The 14,208-nt window shown below is 42.8% G+C and overlaps 1 protein-coding gene across 1 annotated transcript in view; it reads right to left on the reverse strand.

Annotated features, from left to right (window-relative positions):
* Positions 1-6,045: 6,045 nt before the first annotated feature.
* LOC104494236 (DNA helicase MCM9-like) overlaps positions 6,046-14,208 on the reverse strand; it is a gene marked incomplete at its 5' end in the record, with an annotated part of 14,973 nt that continues 6,810 nt past the window's right edge. Inside the window, 2 exons of the mRNA XM_010137042.1 lie at positions 6,046-7,564; positions 9,716-9,861. Of these exons, the coding sequence (XP_010135344.1) occupies positions 6,046-7,564; positions 9,716-9,861 (1,665 nt within the window). The remainder of the gene's footprint in view (positions 7,565-9,715; positions 9,862-14,208) is intronic.

Raw genomic sequence — 14,208 nt, forward strand, 5'->3', positions numbered from 1 at the left:
ACTGAACAGAGTGAGTTCTAACTCAAACCAGTGCAGTGGACTCACTGAAGTCCAGTCTCATGTCAGCAAAGGCTGTGCCCTCCCCAGCAAAAATGCCACGCAGGAGGATTAAAAGAATTATGATGAAGCATTTTTTTTTACACAAAAATATAATTAAACAATATACAAAAATAATTTAATTGTTGGGGTTTTTTGCTTTCCCCCTCCCTTTGACTCATCAGCATGTCTGCACGGGCCATTCAGGAGAATACTACTATAGGACGGCTGGCAATGAAACTGTGATCTTCTCCCATGTTGACATGACCTAATCTGGTTTCAACCAAGGCAATGGAGTCTGGTCACTGAATAAGAGTCAATACTGTTTCCACACAGCTCACAAACAAGGACCTGATCAACATGCTGCTGGAACCAGTCACTTGGAAGGTTTGGTTCCAGTGGGCTTTATGATGGCCACGTGTATTTTCACCTTTAATGAACAGGACTCATAAAGATAAATCACAGATTAATAAATTACTACTGTATTCAACAGTAAAAATTGATTTGACCTATATTTGTGTATAGTCACCTTGAGAAGACACATTGGACATGCTTTTATATTCTTAGATCATAAACGCAGAGAGGTAAGTGTTAAAACACGAAGGAGATACCGGCCCCGTGTCTGGCCAGGAAGGTGGGCAGGAGGTCACTCATCTGCCCATTAACTGCACAAAATACTGGCAGCGGAAATTCATCTGTAGGTTAGCCCAGCAGCCTGTCAGTGCCGTAACGGATGAAATCCTCCCATCGCTGGGCTACTGTAGCACTCAGAAAACATTAAAACATTCAATTGTTTGTGGGGGAAGTTGATTTAAAAAGGGAAGGAGAGAAGCGAGCAATGTTCCCTGCCAAGGCACTGATAAATGGGCTCTGTAGCGATGGCAACGGTGAGGGAGAGGGTAAATCACCAACAGGTATCATTTTCTTACTGCTGCGTGCTTCTCATTTAATTCCAATGCTCCAAACTCACGCTATGAATCAGAAGCAACACCACAACAGGAGTATTTCAACTGGTCTGGCAAAGAAAGACCTCAGCAGTATCTGCTCGTCCAAATTCACTCCTTAGTTACTTACTGAACTCACTTGGGTGGCCAGGACCTCTTTGGAGACAGTCTGACAGGCCAACAGGGCTTTTTCCCCTGCTAATTACAGAAAAGATGTACCTTTTTGCAAGCTGAGCAGAAGGTGCCTCCTCTTCTGTGCATCTGACTGTGAAACAAAGCTGCCCAAGTGGCCTTCTGGGCAGAGTGACCTCAGAATGACCAGAGTTTGCAGTATCCTTCCTTGATACCTTTTGGCTTTCATTCCATTTGTTTATGTGGTGTGAGAAGCCACTAGAAGATTCCCCAGCTCCAAGTCAAACCCACCTCTGGCCAAGGCTGAGCCCATCAGCGACACTGACGGCACCTCTGTGATAACATATTTAAGAGGGCAGAAATCTGTAGCGGAGAGAGGAGTGGGATGTGAGAGACACAACTCTGCAGGCACCAAGGTCAGTGAAGGAGGAGGGGGAGGAGGTGCTCCAGGTGCCGCAGCAGAGATTCCCCTGAAGCCTGTGGTGAAGACCACGGTGAGGCAGGCTGTGCCCCTGCAGCCCATGGAGGTCAACAGTGGAGCAGACGTCTGCCTGCAGCCCATGGAGGACCCCATGCCAGAGCAGGTAGATGCCTGAAGGAGGCTGTGACCCTGTGGGAAGGCCACACTGGAGCAGGGTCCTCGCAGGACCTCTGGAGCTGTGGAGAGAGAAGTCCACATAGGAGCAGGTTTGCTGGCAGGCCTTGTGACCCCTAAGGGGGAACCACACTGGAGGACTGCGTCATGTGGAGGGGACTCACTGGAGCAGTTTGTGAGGAACTGCAGCCTGTGGGAAGGACCCACACTGGAGAAGTTCATGGAGGACTGTCTCCCTTGCGGGGGACCCCATGCTGGAGCAGGGGAAAAGTGTGAGGTGGAAGGAGTGGCAGAGACCACTGGTGGCAGGTGTGTGAGGGACTGATCACAACCCCCATTCCCTGACCCCTGTGCTGCTGTGGGGGAGGAGGTAGACAGGTAGCAAAGTTGAGCCCGGGAAAGAGGAGTGTGGGGAAGGTGTTTTTAAGACTTGGTTGTGTTCCTTATTATCCCACCCTGATTTGATTGGTAATAAATTAAATTGATTCTTTTTTTTTTTTCCCCACCAACTCCAGTCTGTTTTGCCCACGACCATAACTGGTGAGTGAGCCCTCTCTGTCCTTGTCTTGACTCACAAGCCATTTTCTCGCCCCCATCCTGCCAGGGTGGTGGGAGGAATAAGCGAGTTCTCGTGTTATACGAAAGGGAGAAGCAGATCCCTCAGATCTCAAAAATCTCTGCTCAATAAAGAAGCTCTATTTCATAAAGCAACACACTGATTACTTTCTGATCTGGGGAATCCAGAGAGACAACTTGCTTTTCACTGATATAGTATCTATCATTATTCTTCAAAATAATTAACCACTAAGACACTACAAATTCACTCTGCCTAAATTCTGCAGTATGTGTTTGGATTTAGATACCTAAAACACATCTAACTGGTAGACGGCAAGTCAGCCACACCTTTCCAGGGCTGCCATAGCTCTAGACACTAAATGTCTTCACTGATGTGGGAAAGCCTCCTCGGCATTATCAAATCCCTCCTGACGAGCTCAAAGGAATTGTTTTGTGGGATGCAAGATGGACTTGCGATCTAGTAAAGACAGGTGTTAAAATGTGGGAGGTTCTCAGATGTCCTCATCAAGAAGAGCAGTGAACCTGGATCACCGTCTTGTTTCCTCTACCCCCAGAACATAGGGTGTCTTAAGGGAGACCACTCACTACCATTTCTTCTTGATAGGGCCATTTCCCCTGCTGAGAACATCAGAGATGGAGACAGAAGAACATAGCTGTAAGTACACGGCACCTTACACGTCTCACTGATCTAAGCTCAGCTGTTAAGTACTTAGGATATCTGCATATCGGGCCTTACAAATGCGCCCAGTGAAGAATGAACGTACAGAGTTGGCACTCACTAGTGAAAACCTTGGTTTAAGTGGGTGAATTTGTCCATGTCAAGCAGGAGCTCATATGCCACGGTATTCCTTCATCCTTCCTGGTTCCGTTCTCTGCTAAGCATTGGGGGCCCCTTCTGGGCATGCTGTAACAGAAGGTGTGGCGACTTTCCTCACGCTGTTGGGGAATTTCAGCAAGCCTGTGGAAGAGCTCACACTTCTAGTCTCCTCTAAGTTCAGATACCTCAACACCTTGCTTGGCTGCACTGTTCTAAGGAGGTGAAAGGACATATCCAAGGCGCAGCAGTCCACTGAGCTGGTTGAGTCCATCAGGTGCTGAGCATGTCAGGCATCCTGTCCTAAGAGATCCAGTCTCCAGCAAGTTGCCATCTTGTTCATGGCTCTGCTGAGTGTGTTTTAAGAGAACAGTTAAACTGTAGATTTTGATTTAAAACATATTAATAAATTAAAAAAAAGAATGTAGCAATATTCAGCAGTGAAACTGCTGAACTGGACCACAAATGTGATTAGTGCTGCATGGCTGGAACAGCTGTGGGACACACACAGTGCCTCAGTATTCCAGGCTGAGTTTTACTGGATCACAGGAAACACTTTTCATCTATGAAGAAATAACCTTGGTTTAATAATCCTCCATTTACTCAGCTGCAATGATCTATACACAGGTCTGAAGACACCACAGGAACATGAGTGGCCAGTTCTTGCAGTTGTTGCTAACCTCCTTCACGAGACTTCGCATGTCTCACCAGTAAGGAAGACATCTGTCTTCACTACCTGGCACTTGGGCTCTCTGGAAAGATGACTGCTCTGCTTCACTGTGTAGCTTCCCTGGCCCTCAGGCAGATCTTACAGTGCAGCAACTTTGAAACAAACAGCATATAAGAACCAGAACCTTCTCAAACCCAGCATAAGCATAGAGAATATGAAGGAAATTTAGAGCTTGACTTTCACCTCAGTTTTGTGCCACTATGATTCCACTGATTTCAGGAGAGTTCTAATTTCCAATGGGCAGAGGGAAGAAAATGAACGAGCCTCCCACAAAAGAATATTTAGGAAAAGATTCTGTCACATAACTTTGCATAGCAAATTAAATGAGATGAGGCCCTGGCTACTGATCTATAGGGAAGTGATGAATAAAACACCGCTTGGGTGGGTGGAATTGCTCCTGATTAATTTTTTTATCATTTTGCATGAGTAAAAAAAATTTGTGATGCTTGATTATGGGGTCCCACAGCTATGTTCTGGCTTTGCACTAGTCACCCAGTAACATCCATCAAACCAAACAGCTAGCAAGGAACATTTTTGATTGTAAACAAGACCACCACGCAAGGGGCTGATGCAGCTCCAGTGGTAATGCCTTTAGCTGGCCTGTGAAAACTCAAGTAGGAAGATCACCACAAATGTTAAGAGCTTCAGGATTCCTGACCCTTCTTCGTTTTCAGAAGAGACAGAGCATCCTGTAGGAAATTCTGACTTTCACAGGCAGTAGGATGATTGAGTGCAGGTCATCTTCCTTGTGGTGTAAGTCTCTGCGACGCAGAACAGGAAGAGGTGGCTCTGGGCTCTGGGAAGGAGGTACTGAACCCCTTCTTCTGATTGATGACATGTTTCCAGTGGAGGAACTACCACGCAACCAGTCTAGACAGTAATGTTCCTCTCATTTTCCCTAACTCTTGACAGTAAGCCAATGACTGTAATTACTGTCCTCATGATTTCACCACATCACACCCAAGTACTTGGGCCTCACACTCCCTCATGCTCTGAAATTTTGCAGTATGTTAACTCATCTGGTTTCAGGGGAGTTACTTCTGAATTTAAGAGAACCAAGAGAGAGTCAGATCGGCTTTGTGCTAGCAAGACTCTCAAAGGATTTACCACACTGTAAGCAGCCACTCTATCCTCTGTTTACCTTGCAAGTAATAACAGGAATATTCTATGGAGAATTCAAACAAAGAACAAACATATCAGGCAAGTCCCTGAAAGAAATTCACGGCTCACCCTTCTCTGTAAACATGCAATGCATTAGTAGGTTAATTTGCCATTAGACAAATGACTAACATAGGATGCAACATGCCATAGAAGATGAACTGCGTATCAGACACTCTAAGCAAAACTTTAATCACGATTAAAATAGCCAAGTAAACACTAGCTCAGTCAGAACCAAGGGTACCTCTTCACCACGCTGCTAGGTTTGAAGTGTAGCTTATACACCAGTGCTTATTGCCTGCATTAAAGTTACCCTGGTTACTGAGGGCTCCCATTCAATCACCTGAAGTTGGTTCTCTCTGCAGTGGGGAACTGCATGTTTATATACAATGATCCAGAATACAGACAAGTACCTGAGCAAGTGTATTTAAAATTGAAATTAAAAAAAGAGAAACAAAAAGCTCTTGATCCACATCTTCAACACCAGCAATGTGATAAGAAGCACAGTTACCAGGGACGTAGCAAAATTGTCATGATACTGATGGTACAGAAATACTTACCACAGCATGATGATAAATCACAGTATTGCTGAGACAAAGAGCACACACAGATGAACAAAACAATAATGGCATAGCTTTAGCATCATCATTTTTCTAGAGTGGTGCAGTCATTTGGAAGGACAATCTGAATCACATAGAGTTCTAACCGTTACATGAAATAAAGGATAGCAGTCAGGTAAGCCCGCTCTTCTGCAAGGTTCACTATACTCCGGATATGTGAACACAACGATACAAGTCTTCAGGTTTCATCAGGCCAATCAAAACAGTTAGCTGATACAAGTCTTGGTAGGAGTTTAGAAAACTAAAAGCCACATCATTCCTGCAATATAGGCAGTCCTTAGCCTGTATGAAGTATACAGCCCTTAGAGAAAGTGTGTTCATTGGTATCGACAGAGGTCCAGGATGGTTGTTTTTAAATGCTTTGTAAACAACGGACACAACTGATAGAAGGATGGAGATTCAGAAGAACCGCCTGTTAAGTAATTTGGAGGATATCCATGTTATGTGCTTGGATTTTTCCTAACCTCCTCATCCCAGTCAAAATCTAATGTGGCATCATCTAGCTCTGCTATGGAGAAGAGAGATTTCTGCGTGACCACACTGGCTTTACCAGCATTTCCCAAGGAAAAGCTCTTCCTTCTACTAGGGTTGCTCACATGCACCTTCAGCAGTGGGCTATGGCTTTCCTTGCTAGTGTCACTCTTAACGGTAGGCAAGGTTTCCAATTTTGACTCATGTAGTGATGCAAAGGAGAATGCAGACAGTTTGGCTAATGTGCTGGAGTGCACCTTCCCTGTGCTGGGGCCACCAAGCTTCTCCTCCTCTTCCCTTTTCTTTTCAGTCGATGGAGATGACACAGCATCAAAACTGACATCAGTGTGTATTGTTGCACGTCCTCTGATCTCCTTCCTTAAGGCTTGACTCAGTTGCTCTTCTATACCTTTATCATCAATTGATCGTTTTTCCAAACTAGTTTTTCCTAAGCAAGTCGGTGTCCTCTTGCATTTCTCAGGGAGGCAGCATTCTTCTGGTAGCTGCTCTCCAGGCTTAAAAATAGTTTCACTCTGCAAAAGAGAAAATTCTTCATTTTTCTTCTCTGAAGAATGCTCAAGTTTTGTCCTCAGTCTAAAAGAAAATTTAGCAAGTTTAGCTTCTGGGGGATTTTCACTGTCAAGGATTTCTGGCTCATGGGAACCTACTACCTTTGTTTCCTTCACTACTTGACCTTTACTTCGTTTTCTCATGGAAATTGTGGCAGTTTTTGCTGCTACAGATACGCTGCTCTTTTCTTCCCCTAGCACAGAATCTGCATCACTTGAAAGATCTGGCAGGTCAGACGCAGGTAACAGTGAAGCCTCAAGGTCCTGGGTACTTGTGAAGAACCCATGTGATTTCTCCTTGTGGAGTCTCTGCCAGCTTTTAGAAACCCGTTGTGTAATAACAGAACCCTGCACACCAGCACTTGGTGATGCTTGGTCTTGAGTATTTGCTTCTGAAGAAAAACAGTTGTGTTCTTCAGGCCTTTTCCTGCTTATTGTGGAAACTTTGTCCTGTTCCAAAGGAGGATGTGGATTGACATCTCTCATTCTACTTCCCTTCCTTGGTACTGAAACAGTTCTTTGTTCAGAACAGGATGTTTTACACAGGGTTTTTGAAGCAGAGTTATTTGGCGATACCTTGGGCACCGGAGATGTTTTCCGGAAAGCATCTTCAGCATCAGTGTTGCTCTCTTCCAGGCTGTCAAACCATGCCAGGCTGCCATCTTCATCTCTACGTTTAATCAAGTGTTTTGTGCTTGTGTTATTACCACGTGCTGGGTTGGACAAGGGTTCTACATGTATATCCCTTTCACGGTTGCCTTTGGGTGAAGAAGGCTGTGGGCTGGAGTTACTCTCTTGTTGATTTGAAGGTTCTGACTGAGACATTTGCTTTGACTGCCCAAATGTATTCTTGTTCAAACATGTTGTACTGAAACCTGTCTCTTCAGGCTGCAGCTGGGATGAATTTTCCTTTTGTAATCTATGGAAAGAAAAAAAATTAAGCAATAGTAATTTATTTTTCTTTTTTTTTTCTTTCTCTATTGCATTAGTGATGCTTAATGTGTATGAATGGTGAAAAGCTACAAATCATGTAGGTCACAAAACGCATTATTAAGTTTCACATATAGCTCCAAAAGCTGGTGTTGCAGTCTGTGATCTTTCAGCACCTTCTACAGTAAGTGGCAGAATTCAGCGTCTCCAGTAGAAGACAAGAGCGGGACAGAGGAAGCAACCACCTAAATAAACTTCATTTCCTTGGGAAGTCAAACAGAAACAAACAAACAGCTTTGCACTACTTACAGCCATTGCTAGAGATGCTTGGGGGTTACATATTCTGTAAGTGTATCTTCTACAACAAGAACCCACCAGATTTTATGCTGAGCAAGGCAAAGCCTCAAAGGAGTTAGCAGAATGGAGTATCTAGGTATTACTAGCAATAGTGGTTGCTGGTGGTTTTCTCTCACAATCACTAGGGACTCAACATGCCAAGAACTCCACGTGATAGAGTGAAAGCATCTCAGATCACCAATAAAACTTAATTATAACTGTCTGTGGTTATTAAAATCTCAGGGCCGTCCAAAACAACTGAGATGCCAGAATCGGGGTTCTCTCCAATCTCAACATAGCTGATATTCTGTTGGTTGTACCTTGTATATTGAAAATATAATTCCCAAGGGGCACAGCATTCTTTTTTTTGCTAAATAGTGATTCTAATCATGAGTGAAAAGCAGCCACATTCCATCCCAAACCTGACTGCATTAGCATAGGTGAAATGACTCCTACGCAGTATAAACAGTTCCTCTGCTATACGAGAGAGAAAACACTGTATTGACCCATACATTTTAGAACCATTATTATAGCATTTACTAATATGCCTATTCTTAAAATTTTGGTGGAAAGTAGCAGAGGTTATCTGACTCATCAAGAAGGGCTAAAAGATACATGCTTGTTTTCTTGAAACGTAGTTTAGAGGTAATGCACGGGACAAGTCTTCTAACAGACAATAGGTTGTTTTAAAGAGGACATTCATTCAGTACTCTCTTAAGCTGCTTAAGAGGGGGAAGAAGAAATCAGCTTAACTTGCAGCATCAGAGATTCAATGGGATATTGGGAAAACCCTTACGAGCATTAAGATGGAGCAATAATGGAACAGGCTCTTCATTAGAGGGCCTTTGGAGCAGATAACACAAGCCCCTGCTGGGGAAGTCAGAGACCTGATCCTGTCTTTCTATTTGATCTCCCATCCCATCCTACATATCTGTGAACCCTTACGAGCTCCTCTATTTTAAAACTAGTTTTTGTCTGCCTGTTGGACATATCCCCCTTTCACCTGCTTTTATTGCCTCTGTGGTTATTTAAGATGTCCTTATAAAATAAGTTTGAAAAATATTTAAAGGAAAAAGTGTATTTTCCCAGCTGTTTCCATTAGCTTCAATAACACTAACCTTTCATCTTCCTTTAACAATAAAAAAGTATGAGTTTCTTTATACCCTGATCTCATTTCAGGAAACAAATGTTATTCTTTTGTATTTTATATCTTTCCAATCCTTGTGTTTTCCTCTTAATCTCGGTACATTAAAAGTTTTCTACTAATAATAGCAAATAGGCTTTCCAAAGGTTACTGCAGTAAGCTGAAAGCTAGAGAAGGAAGGGTGAAAATTTCAGCGTGTAAAAAAAGAACAGAACTTTGATTTGGGCTTACATTTTCCATTAAGTGAAAGCGAAGGATCCTGACAAGCCCAACATAAAGGAAGGCTCAAAAAATATAAAGTGGATCTGCTGCATTTTACCAAGCAAGTAGCAAAAGGTTATACCAAATTATTTGCTCAGCTTCAGAATCTAGCATTTTGACCATAAGAAGCTGCGCTGAAACTTATCTAGTATAGAATTGAGATATGAGTTGGGAACTGATTAAAATGTTCTTAAATTCTTTGTAAGTTCCATAACCCAGAGGGAGAAATGACCTTGTGATGATCTCAAGAGCGCTACTTTAAAACACTTTCCCTCCTTATCCATGTCCTCGAAAGAACAGGTCCCTTCTCAATGTCAGATTCTATTTTTAGGCCCTCTCCAGATATTGTCAAGCAATTCTTTTTGTTATTATTTTGTTAACAACTCTGCTTATTTTAACCTGTCAAGTCTTCGTAGCTCTTTGTGCAGAATCTCTTGCAGCTCCAGTCGCTCCAGTATGAGTTCACACTGTGTTCGGTACTGCGCCATTGGATCTTCTGGAAATGAGGTGTGTAAGGCATTGATGCCTCCCAGAAGTGCACCCCCCTACGTCACCAAAGAGATGAAAGAAAAAAAAAAAAAGAAAGGAAGCTGTACTTATTATTCAGCACCAAAATTACATAGCAGAGGGCATTCTATACAAAAATTCTTCCTTAGATCTTCTAAAGCTTAAGGTAGCTAATATTTACTCACAGATAATCTTGCCAGGTTTGCTTACACAGGCGAAGTTGTTCATACACATAAAGCAATCATGTGATCACGCCTGGAGTTTACTTGTGCTGGCTTGTTTTTATTTATACACAGCAAGTCTACCTAAGGCTTGAGAACATCATGACTAAACATGGAAATGAGGATTGAAGAAGTTTTCCAAATACCCTGTAAAAATTCTGCCCATGTGAGCACTTTTGTAACTGAGGAAGTTCTGGCTGCTAAAAGTTTTCAATAACTTTGCCTGATTACTTAAACGGAAAGACCTGGGTATTCAGGCTTGTCAAAACAGGGTAAATTGACCAGCAAAAATACTTCTGATCAGCTCTTTAAGAGTAACCAACTATTCAGGAATAATTCCAGAGAGCAAATGATTTTAAACTGGGACAATTTTGCTATGCCTTGTGAAAATGAAGTAGTTTTTATTTGGAACGGAGCATCTGCAAAAGTGGTTTGCTCCACCACAAATAATCTAGAATAGCCCTGCGGTAAATTGCTCTTTGGAAAAAAACCCCACACCCCAACCCTCTTTTCTGCCACAGGTTAGCCAGCACTGACCACTCCTATCTAATCTATGAAGCTCAATACAACTAATGCACAAGATGCACATCAAGTGCCATGAGAGAGAAAGAGCAAAGGTCGACAGAAACGCTAGAAGCTGCAATTGCTATGTGTGGCATCAGAGGCACCACTCACTTTCATTTGTGGCAATTTCTGGTTCTTTCATTTTGGAATTTTAGCAATTTATCTTTAAAAAAACTTACACTGAAAAAACATTCTGGTGGCTAATCAAAGCCTTCTAAAACTACGCAGTGCTAAAACAAAGGCTGACAATGCAACCATTAATGCACCCCATTGAAGTTACTCGGTTTTGTCTGGGGGTTTTTTTCAGTGCATCACTTCAGGAATACGACAGATCTGTTCCATGAAGAAGCATTAGTCTGTAGTCATGGAAAAGGTTATTGCAGAACCTCTCTGCTGTATTTGTTCCAGGGACTGGAAGGTTCATCATTAAAGAGGCAGGGACTGTAGACAGGAAAGTCCAGTCTCTTGGTTAGAACAGTTAGAAGCATCCAAGGAGAACTAGGTTCTGTCTCTGACACTAAATTCCTGTTCTTGTGAATCAGAATAAGACAGTTAAGCAAAGTTTTGAAAGCCAATAAATCTGTAACTGGGGTTCTGATGTGGTGTGTGCACAGAAGGAAACTGCAAGCAGCAGGAACTGTGCTCAAACACGCAGAGTGCTACTGCTCTGAAACTGGGGCCCTCACCACCTCGCACGGGGCATGATCCAGTGCACAATTTCTTCTGGATCGTGTATAACTCAGCTCCAGATCATAGACCAGGAGTAGTACCATCCCATCACTTCACACGGATTGCATGAAGATAAGTGAATATTGATTATTTCTGAAATACTCAAATATACTGGAGATGAATTCCACAGAAAAACACATGGAGCAATGGAGAATTCTACTGTCAGAACAGCAGGTAACAAAAACACTGAGCAAAACACTGACAAAGGATAGTTGCTTTTGGCTTGAGTGCTGTCAGCTTGTGACCTAAGGATCCAATGCAAGAAAAAGGAAGACACAGTTATATATCTTGAGATACATGCCCAAGGGGTACAATTATGTCTTGCCCTCACCAACTTCTACATGTTCTTGTGTGTGTATAAAATTCTCAGTGGGATGGGACTGAATTTAAGAAGTCTGTTAAGTTTCATTCCTGTGCTGGTGCTTACATCTCTGAGGTATCTGCCCCTCAGAGACATCATTTTGAGAAGAGGAAGGCAGCTATATGACAAATCCACACACTGTGGAACCAAGGGCAGAGGATCTAGAACAGAGAAAGAAAAAATAAAGTATCGCAGGGAAAGTTAGTTGAAAGGAAGGGTGTAAAATGACTAAGAATGGAAAGACAAAATGTAAAAAGGGAGTAAAAGGAGAGGGATCAGAAAGGGAATAAAGCAAGGATGAAAACATGACCAAGACAAGGTGGGAGATAATGTTAACGAAGAGGAAATGAGCCAAAGGAAAGTCAAGCCAGAGGGATTAGAATATACGCACAAAGACAAAATAGGAGAGAGAAAAATAAGGGTAGATTAGAGGACAAAACAAACAAAAAGCCAAATAAACTAAATTGGTGATGAAAATGTGATATTCCTCCTTCCCGAGAGGGAACACTGACCAGAGAACTGTGAACTTTGATTTTATAGAGGCAAGAATATAATTTTTTGTGGAAGTTGCAAAGACAGTGTTGAAGACAGAGTTTGCTGCGCTGTAAGGTGGTAGCCAGTCCTTCAAGAACAACACTGGTACTTCCTCATTTACACCATCGCTCTACAGACTGACAATGAGGCACCTGTACATAGAGCTGTGGGTTTTTTCTAGAGAAGGAATTGATTTCTAAAAATAAACCTTTGCATGTTACTTATATTTTAATAAATTTATTTTCAATAAATAAAACAAATCACTCCATTCAAAAATATGGAAAAATTTTAAAAGTGAAAAAAATGTGGAAAAATAAAATGTTTCAGTACTTTCCAGGAGAAAAGTAAAATTTGGCCTTAAGTAGCAGTGCCTGCTTCTAGCAGTGATAATGCTGGATATTTACAGTTACTACCAGGGACTGGGATGCAGAAAGGCTCTTGCTTATTATTTGCTCCTGTGCAGACCAAGGTCACTGCTAAATCCTGTGTTTCCACACAGGCGTGCAGTGAATGAGAGGCTGCACCTGCGGGGAGGAGCAGACAGGACAGGTGACCCTACACTGACCAACAAGGTGTTCCATCCCATAGACGTCATAGTTGGTGTAAAACCGAGGGATCACCAGGGTCAAACGCTCTTCTGCAATGGCCAGTGTCTGAAGAGGACTCTCTCTGTTCTGCTAGAAGCCAGTTCTGGAATCCAGCTCCTGCATCTGGTTCCCAACTGCCGCTGAATCCAGCCTGGGCCTTCCCCAGTGTCTGCCCACAGCATCAGTGGTGACAGTGACTTAATTGCCATCAGGAAGTTGGTTTCGGTGTTGGTATTGTACGTACTTGTGTATATATATATAATTTTATTATTATTTTCATTAAAGCAGTTTCAGTTTTCTTTTCCAATCCACAAGTCTCTCTCCCTTATTCCCTTTCTCTTCCTTTTGGGAAGGGAGAAGGGTTAACGTAGAGCATCTGACATTCATCTATCTAGTGGCCAGCCCAGCCCTAACCCTTGCCAGCTTCTAGGAAGCGGAGCAAATATGCTGAGCATACCACCTACATACTCCCAGGTAGCCTTCTGCAGCCACAATTCAGGCAAATTTCTCACTGACTCTTACTGGATAGACACTTGCTATGCAAACTGCAGCCCTTGAGGGCAGGGCTGTATAAATATGAAAAAGTGACCCACAGTTAAACTAATTCTTTTACATCTGTGCTGATGAGGCAGAGAGATACACAGATGACATTACACATTCGTTATTATTATATACATACATTCCAGTATTTCAGATTTCGCATATCCAAACCCATATTGCTTTGAAACCAGTACCATCAAATTCCCATCTAGCTAGTTACAGGTTTAACTACGGCAAACGAACACTTACATGCTGTCTTCTGCTGTTTCAACTGGGTACATTAGTACAGCTTCTCATTTTAACTTAGATGTGGTGCTGTCATTGAAAAGCTGAGTGCTTCAAAACAGTGCAAGATGAACTGCAGCAGACAGTGAAATAATCTTTTGCTACTTAGTAAGGTCAGGCCCTGTCATATTTTTGAGACAAATTCCTGTGCAGTAGATTATCCATGGCACAAGCTGCAATTAGTCTTCCAACCCTTACTGAAAGAACAAGAGAGGTCACAAGGGCCTACCTGCCGTACGTGACTTTGTGCAGCTATCCTGGAGAGCTTTCTCTCTGAGAAATGAGCATATCTACTTCTGCAAAGGTCTTCAAGGTCCATGGAGTTAATGGGTGTGTGGTAGGTCAGCAAAGATCTCCTTTTTAGGAGAAGTTTGCTTTAAACCTATACCATTTTGTATTCCCTCCCATGTGACATTAAGTAGCATCCTCACAGGTTGAAAGTTTTTGCGCCACTGTCGCTTTCAAAGTCACGCAACTGTGCTGCGAGCTCAGTTTTTCCCGTGCTCTTGGCCACCGCGGAGCTAGCCATGCCATGCAGTGCCGTGCAATGCCTGCCTGCCTGCT

Source organism: Buceros rhinoceros, unplaced genomic scaffold (genome assembly GCF_000710305.1).
Source record: "Buceros rhinoceros silvestris isolate BGI_N320 unplaced genomic scaffold, ASM71030v1 scaffold2385, whole genome shotgun sequence".
Lineage (NCBI taxonomy): Eukaryota > Metazoa > Chordata > Aves > Bucerotiformes > Bucerotidae > Buceros > Buceros rhinoceros.